A 25,749-nucleotide genomic window follows, 5' to 3' on the forward strand; every position below is an offset into this window, starting at 1 on the left:
CAAACCCATTACATGCACCACTTTGGAACCACCCTAGGTTCCCTATGATTTTTGCCATGGAAGGAACAGCTCTATCTTTCTAACCAGCAGGTCAGGAGCCTCCCAGCTCCAGGAGCTCATTTCCACACCATCCTGCAGCCACTGCAGCAGGGGGTGGGGAGACATCTCCTACTCGTGTGTGTGTAATTCCTGTGTCTGTCAAATGGCTCTGACTCCGGATGAATGCACATCAAAACACATCTTCAGGCATACCCCGGTCTTCAGGCCCAGCTCAGCAGAAACAAATAAATAAAATCTAAATAAAATGTTTAATATTTTTGGCCAAAGCATTGTCCTGCAGTCACACCGGGCTGGTATTTTTCTATTCAAGCAGGATTTTCACATGCAAGAGCCTGCCACAGTCTCCTTTCAAGTTTATGTCGGCTCCCAGTTTCTTTTCCCCCTCTATCAGCTTGGCCAGGAAGCCCTAAGTAATCAAATCTCTTGGTGTCCTTCCATTTGACAGCCTCCTCTTCCCCTGACATTCAGAAGTGCTGAGGGGGGGAGGCATTTTGAGCCACACCAAATGCGTAGCGGGAAATGGCAAGCAAAGCACTGCTGTAATTCTGATGTGTGATACACAAAGATGTTTGCTTTGGGAGATGTTTCAGAATTAAACACAGTGGCCAGGCTAACTCATAACTGTTTATTGTAAATCACTCAAGAGTTTACACATCATTAATGGCAAAATAACACTTTTTAAACACCTGCTGGATGAAAGACAGAATAAAGACAACTCTTTTATATTATATGGCATCATTTGAAAAACAAGAAACAGAACAAAAAAGAAACCATTTTATTTTTTTTCCCCACTTTTGCATCTTTCCTGAAAATATCTGGGCCTGAGTCTCAGTTATCTTGAGATCCCTGCCTTGCCCAGGGTGTGGGGCTGTGTGGCTGGGAAACAGGCACTCCCTCTCCGAGGAGCAAGGCAGTGACCTTCTTTATAAATGAAAATCATGCCCTCTATCTTCAAAAGTGCTCCAGTGCTGACAGTACAAAGCCTCTCTCCTGCACTGGCTAACATCTAACACAAAGGGCTATATGTCCCATTAAATCCACATGCCTTTTTTTTAGTATTTTTTCTTTTTTGTTGTTTTTTTTTCCTTTTTTTTTTTTTTTTGGTTAAGCAAGGCAACTGTTAAAATTCAGAAGCTACATAACTGTCTTTATATTTTGCTCAGAAACCAATGGATGTTGCATGCAGCTGAAATACTAGTACAGGCTCTGACTTAGATAAAGGTCAGTTTTCTAAGACCCACTAGTCAAAGGCAGAAAAAGAAATTAAGAGGCCTCTTGTGCAAAAGGAGCTAAAATATGCATGCATCGATGGCCATGACTAATTAGAGTATGACTTAGGTCTCCAAACATTGAAACCGAAGCTTTATTTGGCTTAAGACATGGTGGAGCTCTATACATTTACAATTACAATGTGTATGTGACAACAAAGGAACCATCTCAATATAGCATCAGTTGGTATTTTGGACTGTATAGAGACTAATCTTCAACACAAAAGCCTGCTCAGCAATAAATGGTTTTCATATTTAGCAAAGACAGCGGTGCACTGGGCTGGCTAACAGGGCTAACAAAAAGAAGAAAGCAGGTTTCCAAACTAATATCTAACTAAATTGAGGGTGATTTTTCCCCTTGGACATACTGTATTTCATCAGTGGTGTTACTGTCCTTTCCATGAGTATGCAGCTGACACAGCACACTGGGCCCTGCCCTATCCCCCCCGAAAGATGCGCCTCAAAAGCTTATTGGATTAGCAGTAGGAACAAAAATCTCCCCTAACTGCACTTGGAAAGGACAGTTAGTTCCTTCAACCTGCCAACGTTTACCATGAACAAGCAAATTACAACAAATCTCAGACATGAACTACAGTGACTAAAATCAATCTCTCTCCTGTTTAACTGCAATATTAAATAATATGTAACATTTTTACACTTAATAGTCTTAAGTTTGGACATCAGACAGCTAATAAGGAAAGAAAAAAAAGAAGCTGTGGCTGAATCAATTCCTGGGGAACTGATTCAGCCCAACTGATCTGAAACAAAAAAGTAATTTTACCCAGAGGTAAATCCACCACAGGCACGGGGTTGCGCGCACACCCAGCCAGCCACGCGACAGCAGCGCTGGCACAGCGCAGCGTCACTCCTCAGGCACTGCCATCTCCAGTCCTTTCCTTGCGAGCCTGGATCATCTCCTTCGGGGCCTGCTTGCGGTCAGTGACCAACCCCAGCCAAAACATGAAGTCAATGAACCAGGTGGTGGGGTTGAACTTCAGGCCCAGCTCGCTGGCTGAGTAGTCAAACGGGAAGGTGTGGTGGTAGTTGTGGAAACCCTCACCTGAAAAACAGAGATAGAGTTTAAAGACCACATGGCTGGCACTTTTGTCAACACAGGAACACACTCGGGTGGGACACTCCAATACCCAAGTCTTGCATCTAGTGGAGGTTATGCTCCACCCCAGAGCTCTGGGGCAGACCCAAACCAGACTCCATTTCACTGCTCTGGGCTTTCCTCCCCAGCAGGAAGAGGCATGTCCCATGCCTTATGCTCAGGGAAGAAAACCAGAAGTGCTTCAAGAGGGGAGACACGCAACTGGGTGAGAAGGGGGGTCACTCACTTCTGCTGAGCAGAGCTTGCTGCTGGGTGGGTGCTAACACCTCCCTTCCCAGAGACTACATGACATTATTTCAACGTGGGCACCATCAATACAACAAGGGCGTCTTCCTCTAGAACATGCAAGCTCCAGCCTCCTCCAAACCTTGGCTCCAAGCGGCATCCAGCTGCAGGCACCCAGAGTCCCAACCAGGGTGAAACAGGATGGGACATCACTCTGAGCTTGCAGAGTGCAAACCCAGGGCTGCAGCACTCACCGATGGCTCCCAGGGTGACCAGGGTGTTCTGCCTGGGGTTGATGTTCTTGTCGTAGGGGCGGTTGCCGTACATGTGGGCGGCGCTGTTGACCAGCCAGGTGACGTTCAGGGAGATGGTGTACCGCAGGATGGAGGCCAGGAAGTAGGCGTTCCACAGGCTCTCGCCCCACAGGTACCACGGCACGAAGGTGGGGATCACAAAGCACATCAGCACAACTGAGCTCTTGTAATACCTGCGGGTGTTACAAGGTAAGGAGGGAGAAAAGGAATGCACAGGAAGACCCATCTTGCTGGTGCCCCTATGACAGGTTTAAAATAGACCCCTGCTTTTTCTGAGTTTTGTGGAAGGGATGAGGAAAAACAGAGTTTAGATTTATTAGACAGTTATTAAAACTCTGCATTTGCTGAAAGTTTTTTGGATAGGAAGAACTGTCATTTTTTTTTGACAAAACCAAACAATTTTCAATTAAAACCCACAGAGGATTGAAAAAATATTAATATTAGAAGTATTTTTGAAAGGAAAGAAGTTTTCATGAACACAATTCTCATCTGTAACACATGAACTAGTTTTGATCATCTTCTGTATGAAATAAATCAACCTCTTGCCTTGCAAGTTCTTTGCTTGATATATTTTGTTGTTGTTTGGGGTTATCCCTCACATGTTGGGCTCCAGAAGAAGATCTGCAGCTCTCCAGCAACACCAGCCATGGTGAAAAGAGAGCATTCCTCAACTCTTTCATAGAACTCTATCCTCACTCACCTGAGCTAAGGCCCTCCAAGGAAACAAGTTCCCTTTCTTTGCTCCACCAAAGATAACAAATAATTTCCAACTCATATGACTGACTTCTGATAAGGTTTGCAAACCTCATCAATTCAAGGCCAGGGTTTAAGTAGAGCTGGAGGAGAAAAATACTTTCCAGTCCAGAAAACTCCTTCAAAGTTAAAAGCCTCTACTACTCTGGGGAAATAGAATAAAATATGAAAATAGCTTATCAGGCACCAATTAAAACCATTCTGCAAGATGCAAGAAGCCCAGACTGAAGTCTTTGATGAAGACATGAAATCTCCCATCTGAACAAGCATCTGAGTACATTGTCCCCCTTTGACTGAAACATCCACCCTGGAGTGAGTGAAACCTCCTTACCTGGAGTGCAGGGGAATCAATGCCTCGACACATGCTTGGGGAACAGCGCTGCTTTCACCACATGAAAACTTTGTCATGGAGACACTTCACCTGTGAGCTCCTCTCTCACATCCCTTGCAGGACTATTGCTCCGTTATTCACAGAGGGTAGGTTTTGCTGTCAGTCGTGCCTGGAGCAGTACTGTGATTTCAGCTGAAGTGATGTGGTTTTAAACTGAGTGGTGCCTCAGCCACAACTCAGCAGCACCACTAAATTCAGCAAAGCTAACAATTTGGCCTTAAAACAAAACGTGACAAGAAGGATTTATTATGATTCTTACTGATCTGACCTGCTAGTTTTTCCACGCTGTCAAAAAAAACCCCAACACTGCAACCTTGTAGAAAGGAGAAACCCAAATTCTGATTTCCAGATAAGGGACTAAGCCCTAAATCCATATCCAGAGCAGAGACATTTGCTAAGACAACTTTCCTGCAGAAAACATACTTCATCACTTTGCAGCATGACCAGAGCAGTACAGCCTGCTTCTTGTGGCATGCTGTTGTCTTGGAAAAGGTAATAAGCAAGAGGAGCTGCAGCGAACTCCAAGGGAGCTGCTGCGAACAGGTACTGCCAACTGAGGAACCAGTAAAAGCAACCATACATGGAGGGAAGTATTCCTCACTCCTGGAAGATTTCTATTACAATGGTAATTTTTTGCATTAGAGAAATCTGGGCACTAGCAGGAAAAAACCCTGATTTTTAGACTCAACTGACTGCTCCCCTCACTCAGAAAATACACAAAAATGGCCTAAAGCAATTTTCCAAAGTGCCTGGATGAAATGCTTGCAAGCAGGAAAGTCTCCTTGTGCCTAAAACACAGGTACTCCCATAAAGCACAAAGAATGTTGCTCAATTCTAAGCTCTTAAAGAGTGTGTAGCAAACCGAACTAGGACTGTGCTAATTCCCAAGGGAGATAATTAATTCTGTATAGAATGGCAGTCTTGGGAGAGGTGGCACTTGGCCTGCACTGGCCCAGGGGTGCCAAAGATGACCTTGCGAGTGAAATGTGCACTTCTGTGTTAAGGCAATTAGTGACTGCAGTGTTTGCTCCTGTGATCAAAGAAGAAGGCCAAGATCCGAGCAACTTCTGCCACAGCTGTTTTCATAACCAGCCCTGGCTTTTTGGGAAAGCAGAGGGACAAGGACAGGGCTCACTGCTTGTGCCACAGAGCCTGCGAGGACAGTCAGCAAGTGTCAGCCACACGGGAATAGTGGGGGCCAGAGGAAAGGCATCCCAGCACCTGCAGTCACGCTGGCAGGGATATCTCGGGGAAGAAAAGGCAAAGATGAAAATAAGGAATGAGCCACAACCAGACCACCAGGTGGAAGGATCTCTGCACCCCCACCTCACATCAGGACCTAGTGCTGCACTTACTTTCTTTGGAACCTGACAACAGGGTCATCCAGCAGGTCAGTGAAATCCAGTTTCCTGCCCTTCTCGATGACGTCCCGGTGCTTGCGCACGAAGAGCCAGCCGATGTGGGAGAAGAAGAAGCCCCGGCGGGCGTTGTGCGGGTCCGCGTCCGTCTCCGAGTACTTGTGGTGCACACGGTGGTCTCGGCTCCACTCGTAGATGTCATTCTGCACAAAAAATACGGTGGGGTGAGAGGAGAGGGGCCAGGCACTGCAACCTCCAGTCCCCCCCCACAGTAACAGCAATGAGCCCCTCTCTGACACTCCTCAAAAAGGCTGTTGACTAAAACCCCCAGCTCTGCAGCCAGCCAGCCCATCACACTGCTCCCATCAGTCCCCACATGGAATGGGACCTGTTCTGGGAGCTGGTGACACAGACTGGACAAGTCTCAGGACTGGAAAGGGCTGTTAGAGCCTCTTGGCAGCTACCATCATCAGTCTGCCCTGGCCCTGTGTCCTCCCTGGGTATTTGCTGTGTGAGTTACCATTGTCAGCCTGCCCTGGGTGTCTGAGGATGTGCTGCAGGGACTGGGTACATCCATGTTTACATTGTTATTTTAAGACTGTGCTATGGGGAATCTTGTATATTTATTTTCAGGGGACTACTGTGCAGAGGCTGTCAGCTCCTCTTTCTCAGCTGGTTGCAGCTGGTGCCCTCCAGGCACAAACACAGCACTGAAAATGGGACAGAGCTTGTGGATCACTACAACTACTGTAGTGAACAACATGACACTGAAATGCCTTATGGCTGTAAATGGAGTCATGTGGATTGCAGGGAGAAAGGGATGGACCACAATTTCACACTTGGATCCATGAAGAGAGACTTTCTGAGTTCACTCAGCCAAAGGGATTTCAGCCTCCCAGTTTGCTCTACAGGATGCCCTGGCTGGATGCACTGGACTAAACTGGAGGCTTCTGCAGTGGTGCTGAGCTGTTATTGCAGGGCATTGTATGCACATTCAGCACTTGCAAGCCTCAGGCCACACACTCATCTGTGAATCGAGTTGCTCAACACCAGCACCAAAACATGGAAATGTCAGTTAATGCCCAGATCCACAGGAGCTTGAACTTTAATCAGAGAGTTCTTAGCAGAGGGTGCTATTTCCATCTCTGCACAGTCGGGGAGGTACCCAAGCAGAAATACCCAAGGAAGGAAAGGCTTGGGTTACTTTTAGGAACAGCACCCACAACCACCAACCACAGCAGCTTTGCTCCCAGCAGAACTTGAGCAAACCATTTGCAGTGTCTCTGAGGTAAGAGCAGGACACCACCCATCTGGGCACTGAACATACCACAGGACAAAGCAAGCACAGGATAATGAAACTGTGTACACCTGTATTTCGTGAGGCAAAAGCCCCGTGCTGAAAGCATTGCAGAAGTCATTGCTCTTTCTTTTGGCTATCAACGTTTGAGAGAAAGCACTGAGGTGACTCTGGGAACAACTGCAAAGAGCAGCTAGAGAACCCGGCTCAAATGGCCCCACATCCAACTTCAGCTTTGCAAAAATGCTCTCTGCCTGCAAGAGCACACCAGGGACAAGTGAGGAACAAGAGCCCTGGAAAGATCTCAGCTCCACTGCGTTCAGTTGTACTCAGCCCTTTACTGTTGTTATGTAGTGAACACAATGATGCTGGGAGTGGGCTGGGAATGAGGGGGACATTTTCCTGCAGCACTGACTCATCTAAGACATTGAGAGGAGGCAGCAAAGATCAGCCCCTTACCAGTGCTCCAGTGTGTTGCACCTTAACTATCCCACTGCATGAGAAAACAAAGTAAACTGCAAAAAAGCAAAGGAAGTCACCCAAGTCCTCAGTGAGAACAAGGGCAGACCTCTACCTTCCTACAGAGAAATCAAAAGGAATGAAAACCTCTACACTGCTTCAAGTGGCTTCAGTGGGAATATCCATATGACTGGAAAATGTCAACATTAAGCAATTTAAAAATAAACCAGGGTTATGCAAAAAGCACACTTAGAAAAGTGTGCTTTTTCCTAACCAGATATAATTTTCCAAGTGAGACTATTGATCAGTTTGTCACAAGAACACTTGATAAGTCGTTTGTGGGACAGCAGATAACCAGGAAAAGCAACGATACTGTGAGAAATTAACTTGGCTTTTCATGCCACAGCAAATGCCTGCAGAGCTGGCAAAAAAACCATGATTCCCCAGATGAAAGAGTTAGGAAGCCATGAAACAACTGAATTGCATCTAATTAAAAACCACAAAGGCTAAGAGGAAACAAAGGCCGGAGGCCAGAGCTGTTGACAATAAACACACCAAGAACTGGAGCACAGCATGTGTAAATATGCTCTGCGTGTATTAATAGCAACCATTTTTCAGGAACACATCACTTTTGATCAAGTTTCGGGTAAACACAGGGGTGAAATCCCTTCCAACGCAGAGAGCAACAGCATCATGCTGTGACAGTGATGCAGCCATGAGGCTTCATTAGCAGGTCCCTCAATAAACCTGCAGACTGAAACATGCCAATAGCCTGGGCTGTGTGACAGTCTCCATGTGCTGACACAGCTTGCCACACCACCACTCCTGCTGTGTACAAAAGCATCCAGCACAAACACAGATTGTGCCACAGAGTTGAAACCAGCATGGCCCAGATGAGGTGCTGAACTTAAAATACTAGGAGATCAATAAGCCAGGTATTACCTATGTCTGAAACAGACAAGTGACAGCAAGAAGCACAGTCTTTCAAAATTGTGAGAGCTTCATTCTAGATGGAGGAAAGAAACACAGCTCAGCATGCTCTGATCATAAAAAATCCACGAGGCAACACAGCAAAAGTGGCTGCATCTGATGGTATTCCAGAGGAGGTACAGCATGTCACAGCCCAGGCAGCATCAAGTTAAAACTCTACAGCAGAGCTTCCTTCCCCTGCCCTTCGAATTCTGAATACTTCCTCCTTATTTAGCATCCAGGTATGCTGTACATGTCTCCAATCCTACCTCTTCCTCCCACAGCCAACGTGAAGGAGATGGACCTGAAAACTCATCACTCACTGTCTGTTTGTGGTGGTGGAAACAGCCTTTACGGGCAATGGATGTCGTGGTAATTAGGAGCAGGCTTCAGACTACTTCAAACTTAAGAGTGGGCAATTTGGCCTTTCATCTTATTTCTGATATGAAGGGCACAAAGGTGGCTTGAAGCTACTTTGAAGTACTTCCCTGCCTCCGAACCACACCGTGTCCTCAGACAAAAGCAATGAGGAGGCCAATGCAGCTAAGAGCAAAAACCATAGCAACAGGGGAGCAGAATGCAATGAAATCCCTGTGTGCAGGCTCACTGCAAACAGCTCTACACATTCATTTAAATTACTTGTGAAAGACAAGATCAGGGAGACAGTACCAGGGGCTTCTCAGAACTCAAAACAGTTGTTTAACACACTGAGCAAAGGGCTTGTAAAGCTCTGCAAGGAACCAAGCAGCAGATGGGAAACAGTTCTGAATAAAGAAAGGTTATAGTCAAAATGGACACATTTCCATTTTCAAGCAAAAGCATTGTGCTCTTTGTAATGTGTAGAGGAGCTAACTAATTAATTCTTTCCACCTCAAAAAAGAAAAAATCAAAGATGATAAATGAGCAGTATAGAAGTAGATAAAAGGACTCTTTTCATTCTTTGTCAAGGTTCATGAACAGAAAGTCAACCAACCAGAGTGAAAGGAAAAAGATGAAAACTCAGGGCACAACACATACGTGGTACTCGGTGCCACAAGGGGTTATGGCAGCCAAGCTCAGTAAGTTTAATTTTAGTACAGATAAGTTTAATTTTAGTGCAGGTTCCTATCCCTATCCTTACCAGCCAGAGGAGGAACCAAATTCACACTGAGAAGATGCTGGTTCAGGGCTAACTCCTACAACCAGCTGGGTGTTACACAAGTGTTTCTGTGGTCTAAGACTGCCTACCAGTAAGTACAGAGCTAGTAACACACTTCTTCACGAATGTATTTGAATCTGGCTGGTGAAAAACGCTGCATAAAACAGAGATAAATTAAGATTGTGAAAGGATGCCTGCTCTCCTTTCTGGGCACAAAGTCTCCAACTGCCTGGATGAACAGACACTTGGTTACACAGACACATTTGCATCAGGTTGGCCCTTATAAAAGTCTCCATGTTGTCCTGTGAGGCATGGGGCCTGACCTGTGCCACAGATCAGCTGCTGGGGTAGTGAGGGGTGCTGAGCCTCTGACCTGGTCACATTCAGCTTGGTCCTTAAGTAATTATTGCTCCTGGTCTATCTAGTGCTTATTGTTACGTGGGTGGTGAGAGGGGCTCTGCATCCCCTGAGCCAGCAGAATGTGTTACAGCAAATAAATGTCTTTCTGTCTTTCTGCCGGGATTTTTTCTCTCTTTCTTTTTTCTGCTGTCTCTAAGCTGAGGGGATCCCTGCACAGCAGAGAGAGCTGCCTGGAGGTCAAGAATCTGAACAAGCAACACCAGCCCACCTGGAAAGCCATGGAGTTAGCTGCAGCCAGGAAGATCCTCAAAGGCAGCTTGGCTTTGTAGGAACGGTGGCTCCACAGGCGATGCGCGCCAGCTGTCACGCCCAGAGCCGTCAGCAGGAAACAGAAATACGCTGAAAGACACAAAAACAAAACATGGGGTGTGCCACGGGGCCAAATGACATTATTTGTGCTCTCTTTGGTGTGAACATGGTCCTTGCCCTGGCTGCTGACACCTGCAGGGTCACTCAGGAGACGGGGCTGGGCAGACAGGAGGTGAGGTTCTCAGCCCACCTCTACCTCACAGACTCTCTGCCTAGAGGACAGGCTCATTTTGCAAGTGTAAAATTAAAACAAGAGCCAATTCAAACATTTAAAGACTATTGCAGGACAACTTCAAATCAATTTACACCATCTGCAGCAATGTGTTGCTTAGCCAGGGCTCCCTGCCACCCTACACACACAGACATGTTTTGGTTACAACAGCCTATTTCAAATACCTAAACAGAGTCACCAGAACAAATAGGGAAAACGCGATCCCCAAAAAGGGGGTTTCTATTTGTGTCTGCACAAGAGTCTGTCCAGCAGGGAACCCTGTTAGACAGGCAGTGGCTAGACAGGAATTCACAGTCTGCTTTTCCCAGTATGTAATGCAAAACATTTGTCTCTGCAAGAAGAAAACAAATGTATATGTAGGTGTGTGTCTACTGTGTCCCTCTATCAACTCCCAGCTCACAGTGCTTGAAATTGCAGCATCTGAGAGGAAATATAACAGAAAGATATTTGGGAAAATAACAGCAACCATATTTCATGTTGATTGTCACCCCTGCGGACTGAAGAAGCAAATGGACTTTTTCCACTCCGCTGGTGGATCCATCAAAAACAGATTTACCCAAACTGCTTCCCATTATGTCCATGGCCAAAATCCCTGTCATCTCCTGTACAGCAAACCAAAGCCTTTCTCAAAAGATGCAACAGACAGCTGGAGTCAGAATGGTCCCAGTAAAGATGATGCCTCTCTAAAACCTGCTTTGGTTGCCATCAGTGAAGAGACAATTCTGATTTTCAGCAGGCTGTGTGCTCATGGTACTCCTAGAAAAGGCTCATTTGTGCAGTTACACCCAGCGTACTGAAGTCTATCATGAAATTAAAATTTCTACTCGCCTGAAGGGAGGTACAGAAATGAACTAAATTCAGGCATTCTCTCTACACATTATCTACAGATTTTGCTGAATTTACAGATTACTCTCAGATCAGTAAAAATGCTGACACCACAACTCCTTATGCTCCAGTCTCCACTGTAGTCTTGCAGTTCTTGCATATGCCTTGTTAGAGCAAGGGTTTGGACTTCTATGAAATTAGGGAAAACCTATCCTGCCATTTTCTCTGTGTGATGTTGAGCTGTGCAGAAACATCACCAAATAAAGCCTTCCAAATCACTCAAATTACTGTAATTGTGGGAACAGATCTGTGACTACCCAGCTAACATAAAAATATTAAGGTTAGAGTCCTGAATCATTACAAGAACATATTTTCTGTGGGCTTTATGACTGGTTAACCTCCTGCTAGTCACGGGCTGAAATCTCCCATCTTCAGCAGTTTCTTTGCCTCCTTAAAGCACAAGGGGGCTTTTCTCCCACTTCAAAGCAACAGATCATTTAATTGACCAAGTGCTTCTCAAGGGCATCCATCCATCTCAATCATGAATGATTGCTCAAAACGAGAATGAAAGATAAATGGGTAGCATGAGAGATATGCAACATTAGGGTTGATTTCACTTCCCTCCTCTGTCCACTGTAAGAAAGAGGCTGCATGGTAGGTAAGAGACCACATGGAACATCTGCACTGAACACAATCTGGGACAACCCTCTCTGGCCCTTTCCAGCCCCCCAGCGACTTGCCAGCCCCAGCCCACTCCTGCAGTGCTCAAGTGATCAAGGAAACAGCTGGGGCTTATACCCACGCAACATGCCTATTTTTGGCTTTGCAGAGGAGGAATCACAAGGGCAGGAAATCTTCCTAATATAAATCCTGAGGGCTGAAACATCCTCAGAAACAAACAAACAAACAAAAATTACTCAGGAGGTTCAGTGTCAGAGCAGAAACAAATCCTGGCAGACAAATGAATTGTTCGGTGATGGCAAGTTTTGCGATTCTTACAGCAATTAGGGTGCCCGAAAATAATACTCGACCATTAACTCCCAATATGTAGGTAGCCAAGATGACAAATATCTGCCATGTAAGAAATAGGTCTCAAGCCCTCCTCTGCAGAATAAATTAGGATTTCAAACCAAAAATCGGACTACCAACCATTTGATTTTACATTAATCATGCACAGCTACAGTAACTGTATGAGAAGAATGCCACTACTTGCCCACCTGTCTCACTTTTGGGGATGGGAGTGTGCCTAGGGGGTGAACATGTCAATGAAATAGACAAGGATGACAATACGAAGCAAAGCAGCCAGTTAATAGCAATTCCTCCTTATACTGAAAACACCCTCTTACACCAGTAGCTAAAGAGGTCTCCTAAGTAAGAGAGTAAATAATATTTATTGCAGAAAAAGGGGGAAAAGAATAAAACCACAAGAAAAGTACCAATAAACAACCTGGAATTAAAACAATTAATGTTTTATTTCTTCTTAATTTAGTGGGATAGCTAATGTACAAAGAGAAAAACAGCCACATGTGTCCTCTGCATGTTCTGCTAAGGTCTGACAGGAGCATTTCCAACCAGGAGCTCACTCGACAGAGCACAGCACAAGCAAAATGATTCAGAACCGGAGCAGTGGGAGAAACATTTAAAAGAGGGAACAAAGAGGAAGAGAGGGAAGAGAAAACAGCAGGTAAACCTGTGCAAAAGGACAAAAGAGAGACCCAGTGCACAGGGACAGGGAGAGGATGCAAGAAGAGACAAGACACATGAGGTTAAAGTAATGTGGAAACAGGGAGCTGGCGGGTTGCTAGGCTTCCAGTACACTGTGCCTGTGCACAGATGCTATTTATGGGAACACACCAGAATCAATAGGCAGAAGATTTTTATTCAACATTCTTATTAATGACCTGAAACAAAGGCAAACAGCATACTAATTACAACAGTGGATGATGCTATATTTGGAGCAGCAGTGAGAGAGCTAAGAAAACATGCAAGGATCTATGCAGAAACAGGGAAAGTAAGGCTCAAAGCAAAGACAGAGCGAAGTAATGTAGTTTGGGGAGCAGTAATTAGAGACAGGGATCTGTGATGAGGATGAGAAGCTTGGGGAAGCAGGAGCCTGAAAGGAGGATCACCAACAGTTCATAAAACATTTCCAGTGGGCCATATGATAAGGCAGCAAGATATCAGCATGATTTTGAACAGTAGGCACAGAGGTATCATCTCACTGTCAGACAGAAGCAATGAAAACTATACCAGGCAAATCATTTAAAAATGGATGAGAAATCAACAGCATAAAACATTTGAGCCACCTTTTTTGGAACAATTCATTGTGCCCATAGGTGCATTTCCATAAAAGCTTCACTAAGCCCAAAGCCAAGCTCATCTGAAAATCCCAATGTCCATGGAACTGGCCTCTTATGAAGATATGGGGAGATGTTGCCACAGTCTGTATCTGCTTCACAGGCATCAGAAAATCATACTCTGCTCTAAGTGGTTGCTTAAATTGGAGAAGATCTCACCCTCTGAAAATTTCAATTCTGTTTTATGCTGAATATCAAAATTAGAATTATTTATATTATAAAATTATTCTGTTTCTAAAACCTGGGACCCCATTACAAAGATATGTATTTATTGTTTGTGGATGCAGCACATTACAGATTGATTTTGACTTTCACCTCATTATTAAAAAAAACAAATCAACCAAAACAAGATGCTCAACAAGCACTGGGTTCACTCTGCATATCTGAACAGACAATGCTAGCTCTGGAAAGCGAGGAGATGACTGGACACCCTTGTTCAGCACAGATGACAAGGAGACACAGTGGGATAGCAACTATCCACACATTACCAATGTCAAACATAACCTAGTTAGATGGAGCAAATCACAATTATCTCAGAGGGACAACACATCAGACAGGAAAATAGGAGCAGTGAAACAGAACCAACTGCACATTCACAATAGCACTACTGTCAACACACAAACCATCTTTAAAATACAGAATGACGTCCCACAGTTGTTCCCATGGGGTGGCAGCACACGGAGCCCGGCACCAACTCCCACCCAGTGGCTGCGATCCCTGTGCAGGGGTGGCACGGAGAGGAGGGACAGCAGGGCCAGGAGCAGGGAAGGGAATCAGCTCTCGCCTGTCCCACTGCTGGCATCTCTCTCCCATGTGGCTCCCAGTCCCTTCACTGGGACTTGAACACTGCATTCAACCACAGCAAGGTGACTACTCTGAACCTGGCACAGGCCTGGACAGCCATCATCCTCACACTTTGGTCTCCGTGAGTTGTTCCAAACACAGACCCCACCACAGCTTTATTTTCCAAACACACTTTGGGACTGGGCAACTTCTGTGAACCTTTGAGCTTTTTTGCATGTTACAGCATGTAAGAAACTATTTTCTGCTCCTGAAGCAGGCTTGGTTTTAAGTCAAGTGATGACACATCTTACATCAGCCAGAATTGGGGTGTATCACATCAAGTGCCAGCAAGCAGGGCAGAAACTCCCACACCACCAGTGCCTCTCCAGTACCAACAACAGGGAAAAACACGTGGGGGAAAGTGCTCACCCCTTCAAACAAGACAGATGGCAGGCCTTGTGAAACCAGAGCAGTGGCTCACCTAGCCCCATAGTTTCTTCTAACAGGGGTAAGGGGACTTGCCATGCAAAGGAGACAAAAGAAGAATAAAGAACTAAAAAGGAAAAAAAAGACAACACAGCCCAGTTACTGCTGCACTAGCACTGCCTGCACACTTTCAGCAGTGTGGACTTCAAGATGTGGCCTTTTGCACAGAGAGTATGTGAAAAGTAATTACCAAGGCCAAGTAATTACTGGAGGCTGTCCAAGAGTTGTTATCACACTCGCTCTGACCAGGAAGGTGACAGACCTTGGGTCAGGGTAGCCACCAAGGGCCAGGGACTTGGTTTTATGTCTTGTTCTGAGGACATCAGCCCCATTTACTCCTGTGCTGGCTGCTGTCCCCTCCTGTCAATCCCCTGACACAAAGCCCTGCTCACAACCAACCCACAGAGTTATTTTGTACGTGCTCAGGGAGCTGCTCCTTCGGTGGTGTCTTCAGCTTCCAGTTGCTATTTTGGAAAAACCTTAGCTCTTCTACTGTCACCTTTTTGGGGACAGCTTCAGAAGCACGCAGCACTCTGTTCTGGTGGAGGTCCCACTGCTGGGTCATGACATTCCCAACATTGTTTAGCCTACAAAGTCTGACACGTTTCCAGGCCCAGCCTGAAGTTACATTCAGCAAAAGGCTTACACATTTTTACAAAGACACACCATGTCTCCAGCAGTTCAAGGATCAGGAGCCAAGATCCCATGGATACAGGAGGGAGTAATTTCCTCAGACACGAATTCTAATCACATTAATGGCAAAGAAAGCATGTCTTTTGCATGGGGAATTAAAATTAACAAATGCAAGGGCTGTGCTTCACCTGTAGACATCTGTTACCTCTTCAGCAAGAGGGCAGCTGGAGATAGCTGACCTTAAAATGCTGTTCATGATGAAGACATCTCATGACATGACACCATTTGGTGGAAATTCTCTCTCCACAGTAGCCAGCGAAGCCTCAAGGAAGCTGCCGAGAAATTTTCATCTTAGCACAGGCCATTTTTTTCTCCCCCACATATAAAAGGATACCACAACTTGACTCATTTATATAAAAAAACTATTTGGGGATTAAAAATAACACGGATGGACATGAAACTTTTGCCTACTTCCACACCAGCATCCTGTGCTTATTCAATCAGATAAAAATTCCTTGTTAAGGATTTTTACTAACCAAACGAGTCAAACCCCAAGTTTTCCATTAGGCTGCAAGAACTGCATGAGACATCCAAACAGCAAGTTGCTCAAGTGCAAACATGCATAGCTGACTGACTGCCATAAATATGAAACACTCCTGTAACTTCCAGTGCTGACTTCTTCCTTTCTAAAAATTAAATTACATCTGCATATCCCGTATCTGCCTTCTCCTCCTCACCTGGGGGGTTTTGCTGTTACTCAGTGGCAGATTCAGGACTTATATGACCAAACCAGGGAAAGCACTTTCAGTAGTGCTGAGTGGTGCCTAACTCCATTCCCTCTGAAATTCAGGGCAGCACTGCCACCCATTTCAGCAGCTGCACCATGCCTGGTCTCTTCTGAACCCCTAAGAGATCCTCCACTTCACTACACACACAGACAGAGGTAGAAGATTCTCTTCTAATTCAGGGCTCAGACCAGAAACACAGCTGATAATTGTGTGGTGCCTGGTATGCTTTTGTATGTTTTCATTAGATAATGTCGAGTTTGGGGATATATTTTCTTAAAATGCCATGTCTGCCCTCAGAATGGCAAGTTTTCCTACCCCAAATCAGACCAGCAGTCCTTCCAAACAGCTCAGTTTAAAATGCTGGCTGATGTCATGCACTGCACTGGTGGGAGGGCCAGGGTCAGCATGCAGCATTCTTGGATGTAGATTAGGTATCAAGTCCCCAGTACCCATCTCTATTGCTAAACTCCAGGGAAACCTTGGAGATCTCTTCCTCCACAGCAAAGAGACACCAGGGAGCGGTAACACATCATTTAACCTGCAGCATCCTACTATAAAAGTCTTGTTTCCTGACCTGGAACTACATTTACTAAGGAGGCAGAAATTTTCACCATAGTCCCTAAATTGCTGCCAAGAAGCGATGTTGAATCAGCACTCTGGCCCTGGGGTCTCTGGGAAGGAAACGCTGCTCTGCTAGCCAACCCTCCGCTCCCCGAGCCCTGCTAACTATCAAAGGCTGGCATCAAAAGCTCCTTGGGCTGGATTCAAACAAGCAAATGAGAAATAAAAAGCACTGGAGTGCAGCAGCACCAATTCCCTGGGCCGCCCACCATACAGGTCATGCCAGCTCTCACGGGGAGCTGCGCTTCCCTGTGGAGACCAGACATGTGAAATCTCAGGCTAGAAAGTTTCATCTAAAATTAGATCTACACATCCTCTGAGCTACTCGAAATTGAGCCAAGAGAGAAAGAGATAAGAGGAAGCACATCAAAGGCAAAGGGGAAGCAGAGTTTCAGAGCTGCAGAGATGATTTCTGATGATGTCCTGCTCCTACACCTCTGTACTGTGGTGGAGCTCCAGGAGAAGCCATCTATCACATCCCCTTGGCCCTGCCATCCCCAGCTCATGAAATCCAGGCTGCCTCTGCCTGGATGCACATGCCTGCGTATGCATTTTCAGGAACATTCCCCAGAGCCAGCACTTTTGGCTGAGTATACAAAAGACTTTATTCCGGTTGGAATAGCAGAAATGTTCATATTGACAACTGCAGCCAATGTGACATAAATAAAGCCAATAGAGCAATGGAAATCATGCCTGAAAGCAATTATTCCAGCCAATGCCAGAACTCCCCTAGGAAGGAAATACAGATTCCCTGAACTCACCAGCAACTGAAGATTGCCTTAAGATGTCGAACAGCTTACGTGTATTTTTAGATCAAAAGAGAAGGCTGGAAGATGCTTTGGTTTCTCTGAAATTTTTGATGCTTATGTGTAGCCTGTCTCAGCTCAGCTGTATCCTGCATCATCACAAAACCATGGGCAGATTTCACTTCTCTCCCAGTGACCTCACTGCTGTCCTCAATCCACACACTGACTTGTGCTCTGGTGGGTTTTAAGTGCTCTATAAATGCCAAGACAGAAATAATGCCAATTTTACCTCTTTTTTTTCAAGGACAGAGTAGAGAAATAGCATGGTTAAGCCATTAGCACAGCACCCCTGAGCCTTGCATTCAGCAGGCAGCTCTGCCCCAAGGAAGAAGGTTTAGTTATTCTTTAGTTATTGTTTAGCATCCCTGTCCAAAAAGGGACAAAGCCAAAGCTTGCCCTGTGCAGAACCAGGTACATGACAGGGGAATGCCCTGCCTGATCCAGTGCCCTCCCCCTGACCACTGAAGCAGAGATCTGATGGATTTGACTTTTCAGGGCTTTAGAGTCCAAATGTATCACTGCACCTTGCCTAGATGCTTTGTGTTTGCTCCACCTGTATGCTTTCAGCTGCTACACCTTTCCCTACCCCTTCCAAAACCAAACACAGCTCAGAGAAAAGCCTCTTGCAAAAAATGGCCTCTTCCAACTTTCACTCTTGGCAGCTGGAGCCTCAGAACTGGGCTGCAAGCACTAAACCTCATTAAAATTAGAAGGCACGAGCCCCTTGCACCCAGCAGGTCAGTTAGCCAGAGCTGTCAGGTTAGAGGATGGTGCCAGGGCAGACAAGGAGACCTTGTGTGTGGGCAGGCTGATGCTCCCCAGGGGCACTCACCAGATGATTGCTCCCCACGCTCCCCCAATGACTCCTCACTATGTCCCTCCAGCACAAACAGCCCCGCCCCAGCCCAGCTCTGCTCCCCCAGCAAGCTCTAGCACTCAGAACATCATCTGAAAAGCCACTGTCCAAAAACATGTTGAGAAAGATCCTCCAGAAACCCCCATCCGCTGCTGTTGAGGCCCCTGCACAAGAGGGATGGCAGGCACACAGGATTCCCGATGCCAGCATCACAAACAGCCTTCCCCTCTGTTTCACATCAGCTTTGCTTTACTTAGCACAGTTATTGTTAATGTTTCAGCTCTCCAGTAGGGCAGCACATTTAATTGTTAGCCTACGTGGTAAAAATAAAATCTGATTACAAGAAATTGCTTGGCTTCAATTATAACATCAGTGTTAGTTACAAGTGCAGCTGTGACTGCAGGGAGGGTAGGTGGAGTGGCAGAGATGAGGAATCACACTAAATTCAAGACAGTAAGCCCCTTGAGACTTCTCCTGCAGAAAAGTCCATCCTGACTCATTCACTGAAACTCCTCAGAGCTTGCATACTGTCATCCCCACCTGCACATGGAACCAAAGATAAAAAGCTACAGCCAGAAATCCCTGATGACTCCCCAGAGCTGCCTGCACCAGCTCAGGGGCTGCTGGACCACGGCTCAAGAAGGCTTTCATGGCCTTTGGCTGGGCTTTTGTGTGTCTGCCACAGCCAGCTCTGGGGGTGCCAACAAAGCTCCCCTTCACAAGGCTGCTGCACAGGGACGCCTCTCCCAAGCCCACGATGTCAGGGGGCAGCCCAAATGCCAACAATCCTGCCAAATTCAGACAGGGACTTCTACCTTTGCTGGATCCAGCTATCATCTCTGTCCTCATCACACAGATCAAAGGGAAAGAGTGCTTGAGGTTCTTGTGGCTTGCCTGGAGCACAGGTCAGAGCAGCCCAGCAGTGCTTTCTGCTGGGTGAACATCCCGATGTCCAAGCATGCACAGCTTCCCTGCTTGCTCATCCACTCCCACTGCAGGAACTCTTCAGGACTGCCTTGAACCCACTCCTGAGAGCAACAGGACCAAAAAACCATTGCATGCATCCAGGGCTCAGCACACACACGGAATTTTTTCCCCCCTTCCTTTGCCATGCTCACAGTGACCATGCGATGTGCAGCACACAGGACGGAGGGAAACAACACAGGAGCACCACCAATGCACAGGGGATTAAATCAGGATAAGGAACAAAACCACATAGTTACAGCTGAACATTGTGACAGACAAGACCTTGTTTTAACTCCAGCAAGCTTGTTTTAACTCCAGCAACAGTTAAAACAAGAGGGGAGTGAACACTGGGGACGGGAAAACATCTGACAGGCAGGAGTGTCCTCAACAGGAGATCATCTCAGAGCAGGATTCTGGAACAGACCCAGGAACACCCTCAAGTGACTGTATCCATCCATACCTGTTCCATCAACAGGATGCCCAGGGAAGTGGTAGAGTCTCCATCCCTGGGTGGATTTAGAAGATGTGCACTTGTGGTGCTTAGGGACGTAGTTTATTGGTGGACTTGGCAGTGTGGGCTAATGGTTGGTTGTGATGATCTTAGAGGTCTTTTCCAACCCAAGTGACTCTGTGACTCTGTTCTATCTGTGCATTATGTGAGGGTGTGTTCCCAGTTTTACCATGGACACGGAGCTCAGACCATTCCCAGATGTGTTAGAGCCACCTCCAGATCTGGGGCTTGTCCCATTTTTAAGGAGAGAAACACTGTCTGAGAAAAGATTTTGTTCTTGTCAGAGATGATGGGAGTTCAGCTCTTGATGCCAGGAGGGAAGGAACAAGCCAAGAACATGGCTATTAAGAGTGACAGCTGTATAACTATGCTTTCAAATGAGCCAGAGGAGGACAAGCCAGTCGAAAACTTCTCTGGAGACAAGCAGGGCTACTGCCCTGTGCACCTCAGAGATGGAATTACCATTCTGATGCTCCACCTCTTCTCCACTCATCATCTAGTGGACCAGCTGCCGCCTTGAACTGCTGAAAGTATGGTGGAGCTGGGGGCTGATGAACAACAAGGCCAGCCTCCTGTATTCCACAGAAACCTCCCAGAGCTGCTCCCTGCTCACAGCTGGGACTGTTCTGGGAGCCAGCAGCCAGGAGTAAGGCGAGGGAAGGTCTTTCTGTTCATTAAGCCCTTCTCAGCGAGTACCCAGGATAAAAGCACTTGTTCCCTGTTTCCTGACCCAAAACCTTGCCTACAGCAATCACCTGAGCATAACCACTGTCCAGGACACAGAGGAGCATAACCCCTCTCCAGAGCAGCAGCAGGAGCGACAGAGAAGTTTCCATCAGATGTCTCCATTTCACTGGGTGTGAAACAGAGACAGTATTTCCACTCTCCTTCATCCACAGAGGTACCAAGGAGAACTTCCCTGGAGCTTGGATTTTTTTTATTTACAGCTGTCTGCGCCGAGTTTCCAACACTGCGTGTAGAAATGGTTTGGGACTAAAACCAGTTAACAACCAGAAAGCCAGCAGGTGGCACTCAAGAATATCCGAGGCTCTGGAACCATGCAGGACCAATAAAACTTGAATCTGCAGTGCACAACAGCAACCTGTGCCTTATTACACAGGCGTGCTACCTACCAGGCAGCCTGGGAAACAGGCGATCACCCAAAGCACTAAGACCACAATTGCTTCAATCTCTCTTATTAAAGGGATCCAAGCATCCCAGGCAGGATCCAGGCATCCCAGGCAGGATCCAGACTCCTGCCTGGGAGCAGCTTGTACCTCAGCAGGAGCGCAGCTGGGCAGCACCGCTGCTCCGTCTGCGCTCCCAGCCAGCCAGCACTCGCGCAGGGGGAAAGCTGTGGATAAGCATGGCACAGGGCCCGCCACAGCTGAACATGAACAATCTGGCGCTCTCAGGAGCACTAAAACATCTCCTAAATGCAGCTAAAACAACAGCAACAAGCCTCCCTTCCCATATGAGCACCATTAGGGCAAGGCCATCCTCCTTCCCAACTCCAAGCTCTGGCAGGGCACAGCATGTGAACTGACATTCACTCATCCCTCAGGCAGCTCTGCCAAACACATCCAGGTGATTTGGGATTTCTGGGTGGCCATGCTTGTGCAAGTTTTTAAAGTTGTTTCAGCAGCCTGAAATAAAAGGTTTTAAAGCAGGTAAACAGCCTAATCTTTTTTGTGGCAGCTCTTTTTCCTAAAATAAATTTGGCTACTTCAAGCGCTTCCTCACAAGCCTTCTGTGAAGACTAAAAAGCACCTTTTTCCAAACAAAATCTGAGAAAATCACATGATCCCCCAGATGGAGTCTTTAGGAAGATATCATGAGCCCACCAAAAGAAACTGTGAGCAGCTGTTAGCATCGGGCGCTGCAGTGAAACATGCTGGTACTTCTGCCTGTACAAGGATTTCAGAGGTTTTTTTAGTTTGTTTTCCTAAATCAAACAGATAAACCTCACTGGGACTGCCACAGCATGGGCCTGGCTGGAAGCAAGGAGGTTCCTGGTTAAGAAGCATCATTTAATGGCACGTTACTATTGCAGGGGATGAGTCCTGCAGAGAGTTTCCTCCCAGGTAGCCTCTGGAAGGTGGTGCAGCATGTCCAGCCCAAAAGAGGACACCAGTGAGCCACAGCCACAGCTGGCCACAAGCGCCCCTTTGCACAAGTTAATTCCTAGGAAATCTGCATGTTTGGCCCAGCCAGCCCCACTAGCAGCGAGCTGCTCCCACCCTGCTTCACCTCCTTGTGGGGGCCTGGAGAGAATGGTGACGCCTCCCCTTCAAACCCCTGTGGTGCTGAGCGCCAGGGGGAAGGCAGCAGGGTCTTCTCCACACACCCCTGCACCAAACCACAGGTCAGGCTGGCAAAGAGCAAGGCAAGAGAGCTCCCAGTGAGCCTGGGCTGCTGCAGCAGGGGACATTCCAAATCCGCTCGGCCGGTTCCATGGCTGTCCCACGGGCAGAGCCTGGGGCTGCTCGATGCTTCGCACACACCGTCTGCTGCCTCTTGGGTCAAAGCAGCTCCCAGCTCATGGAAAATTTTGACATGAGTAATTTCATTGTTTTTGTTCAGCTTGGACTGAAGTCAAATTCCACAGAGACACTGGGATGGCCCTGAAAGCCTATGTTTTAACCAGCTTATCTGTACCTCCCTTGAAAGATAACGCAGTTCCCAGTCCTGCACCAACTCAAATCCCCAATTCTGCACCACCCAGAGTGCTGTTTGGGATCCCTTGTGCAGCCCTAGCTCCACGTGGGGTGTGGGAAGCTGCAGCGCGAGCCTCAAGGTGCCGGTGCGGGAGGCAACTGGAACAGAGCAGCACAGATAATCCTGAGTAAACAACCAGCTGAGCCTTCCTTGGCAGCGTTTTCCCATTGTCTATTATGTACAGCTGGACAAATGTCAATAAATTACCAATGGAAATGAGCCCTGCCGAGCAGGCAGCTTGGCTTGAACAGCTGTTTTCTAGGTGGCACAGTGGCATTTAGGCTCCACTTTTCAATCGGTGCTGCATCAGCTGCCTCTGGGGGTGGGAAGGGAAGGAGGAAAGCAAGCCCTGCACAGAGGGAGGGTTTGTACCCGGCCTCCCCCAGGGGAGAACACAACGAGAGGTGGATGTCTTGGGGGAGGAGAAGGTAAAAAGCCAAGCAGGCAGTGGTGAGTCACGGGAAGCTGTCGGCTTCCTGCCAGACACCACGGAGGTCACAGCCAGCCACTGGCATCCCACTCCCAGCACACTTGTTCCTGCAGCTTATCCGTGGACAAGCAGTGGTGGGGAACATGGAGCAGAGCAATGCAAGGGCTTGCACAGGATCACTGGGAAGCTTCTCGAGTCCCAGGAAAGCTTGGGAAGAGAAAGGAAACCATGGAGGGATGCATGGAAGGCTGCAGCTCCTCCATCTGCACCCTTCAGCGTACACACATCCCTGCACTACCTGACACTACACTCATACCCGCCATCCAAGTTTGCCAGCATGCCAGCCCTGCTCCGAAGGCTGGCTGGCAGCCAGCACCCACAGAAAGGCAGTCTCACAGCTGATCTGCACAGGCAAGGAGACGTGGAGAACTGGGGAGGGCGAGGGACACGTCTGATTGACACTTCTTCCTTCCAACACAACTTTACTGGTCGGCTCCTTGCACGCTGAAGCGAGGTGTGTTTGTCAACTTAGGCAACAGCCACCCTTTTTTATCTACCCTGAGCTGCTCAGAGGCACCTCAGAAACAGGTCACCAGCCTGACAGCAAGCTAATTTGTCTGGCATATTCTGAAGAAGAGTGTGTATTTTCACGTTGCTCACCACCTCTGAGGGGAGCAGACTTGGCAGCAGCCAGATGCGAGAGTGGCACGCAGTGTCCAGGACAGCTGGAGCCAGTGCCCTCACTCCCTACTGTGGAGCCCCTGTAAAAACCACCCACCAAACTCCTGTAAAAACTCTGTGGTCTGCTTTAGGGTGGCTGTTAAAAATAACGATGTCAAGAAATGAGAGGCTCTCACTTTCAGAAGGAAAGGCATTAAGCTGCAAAGTCGTTGAGAGCTGTTTATTATTTAGCATCTGTTTAATCTCAACTAGGAAAAAATACCTCAGAGGACGAAGGGCTGAATTGGTAATTCTGTCCTTTGCCTCCAGCCTCAGGGATTTTTGTAATTAAGGACAGTGAAATCAGAGATTATTTCAAATTGTCTTCTTGGAAAGGCAAAACAGAAAAAGAAAGCCCACCTGCCTGCACACTACAGGACCTAAAAGGGTTGAAAACAGACCACAGGCTGTGCATTCCGGCCACTCAGCTCCCACAGGCTCTCCTGGTCTCCCTGAGCCTCAAGCTGTGGCCAAGGTAAACTATGAAATCAACTTGAACACAACCAGGAATAGGGAGGCGAGAGGAGTAGTGCTTACAGAAGGAAACTATGCAAAACACAACCACCCCACAAACCTCTTCTAGTCATGAGCAAGCCAGGTGAGGGATTGTGCAAACCAGGCTGCCAGTCAAATGCAGGTGCCCTCCAGGGACCCAGAAACCAAGGATGGTAATTGATGGAAAGATTTATTTCCCAAATGCAAGCAGCAATGGTGGTGGTTTCTAGGGGTTTAAGACAGACTGAATATCAAAAGCTGAACCACTGAAAAAGAGATTTCAGATTTCCTCAAACAGAAGGAATAAGCCTGACTTCTAAAGCATTTAGCTGGGGCTTCTGAGGAGTCACCTCAACACTAATGATGGCAGCCTAACAACCCAAATTCCACATCTGTGAGTTCCTGCAGCACAGACCCTTCTTTCAGCTGTATGAAAGAGTTCTGGGCTGTTATATTCTCCACTCACCCAAAAGCAGGTTATTTATCCAAGAAATTGCATCAGCTGTAAGCAGCACACAAGTTTTTACCCTCTTGGCCACCGAGATTTATATGACTCAATATATGATTCTGCCTGCTAAATAGTGATGCTGACATTCACCATCCATTTGGTCTCACAAACCCTGACAAGCCTTGCTCAACACTGCAGTGCTTCTGTGTAGCTCCTCTCCCAGCATCATTCTTTTGTGGAGAAAAGAGGACCTCACTACAGGATGGAAGAAAAGACGCTGTATTTCATATTCTCTTTCCCAGATCGAATCCTTGGCTTTTCACGGCTAGCAGGACAGACACTGCAAGCCATCTCCCCTCAGAAAGCAGAGCCAGGCTTATCTTTTCTGTGCCAGCACCTTACAGCTCTTCCTCGACTTTTACATCTTCCCTAATGAGATGTATCGCCTTCCCCAAGAAACAAACGACGAGCTGATTTTCTGCTCCAAACCGGGCCAGAAAACCGTGAGTGTTCACAAAGTAACACAGTGAAACAGCAAAGGGACGGCCAGGGCGTCCTCCCACAGACCTTTAAACCGAAACATCAGCGCTTGACTGGGTTTTTTAACTAAAAAACCTGATAAATGTAACCGGAGGGAGAGTGCCTCCTGTTTCTACAGCAACCGAGGGCCCGGCGCGGCGCTGCCAATGGCATCCCGGGAGCGGCCGGGGGGGGGGGCTCGGGAACAAAAGCGACCGCGCCGGTAAACAGGGGACGGACACGGGGAAACCGAGACGCGCCCGCTGCCCCGGGTGCCGCCGCGGGCCGCCCCTCGCCCCCCGCCCCACCTGTAGCGCATCCCCCGCACTCACCCCAGAGCAGGGTGAGGATGTGCGCCCGCGGCACCAGGCTGAGCGCGTAGACGGCGCCCAGGTGCAGCAGCCCCATGAGCACCACGTTGCGCCAGACGATGGCCTGCCCGCCGCCCGCCGAGCCCGCCGTGCCCGCCGTGCCCGCCTC

General features: G+C 47.4%; 1 protein-coding gene across 1 annotated transcript in view; it reads right to left on the reverse strand.

Annotated features, from left to right (window-relative positions):
- Positions 1–671: 671 nt before the first annotated feature.
- Positions 672–25,749, reverse strand: part of SCD5 (stearoyl-CoA desaturase 5) — a 28,789-nt gene continuing 3,711 nt past the window's right edge. The window contains exons 3-7 of the mRNA XM_042050042.1: positions 25,602–25,746; positions 9,975–10,105; positions 5,481–5,686; positions 2,922–3,154; positions 672–2,388 (exon numbers count right to left, since the gene is read on the reverse strand). Of these exons, the coding sequence (XP_041905976.1) occupies positions 2,198–2,388; positions 2,922–3,154; positions 5,481–5,686; positions 9,975–10,105; positions 25,602–25,746 (906 nt within the window). The 3' untranslated portion in view covers positions 672–2,197. The remainder of the gene's footprint in view (positions 2,389–2,921; positions 3,155–5,480; positions 5,687–9,974; positions 10,106–25,601; positions 25,747–25,749) is intronic.

The sequence above is a fragment of the Corvus kubaryi genome, unplaced genomic scaffold, assembly GCF_017639235.1.
Source record: "Corvus kubaryi isolate FWS band 111438036 unplaced genomic scaffold, C.kubaryi_AGA036_p1.0 71, whole genome shotgun sequence".
In the NCBI taxonomy this organism is placed as follows: Eukaryota; Metazoa; Chordata; class Aves; order Passeriformes; family Corvidae; genus Corvus; species Corvus kubaryi.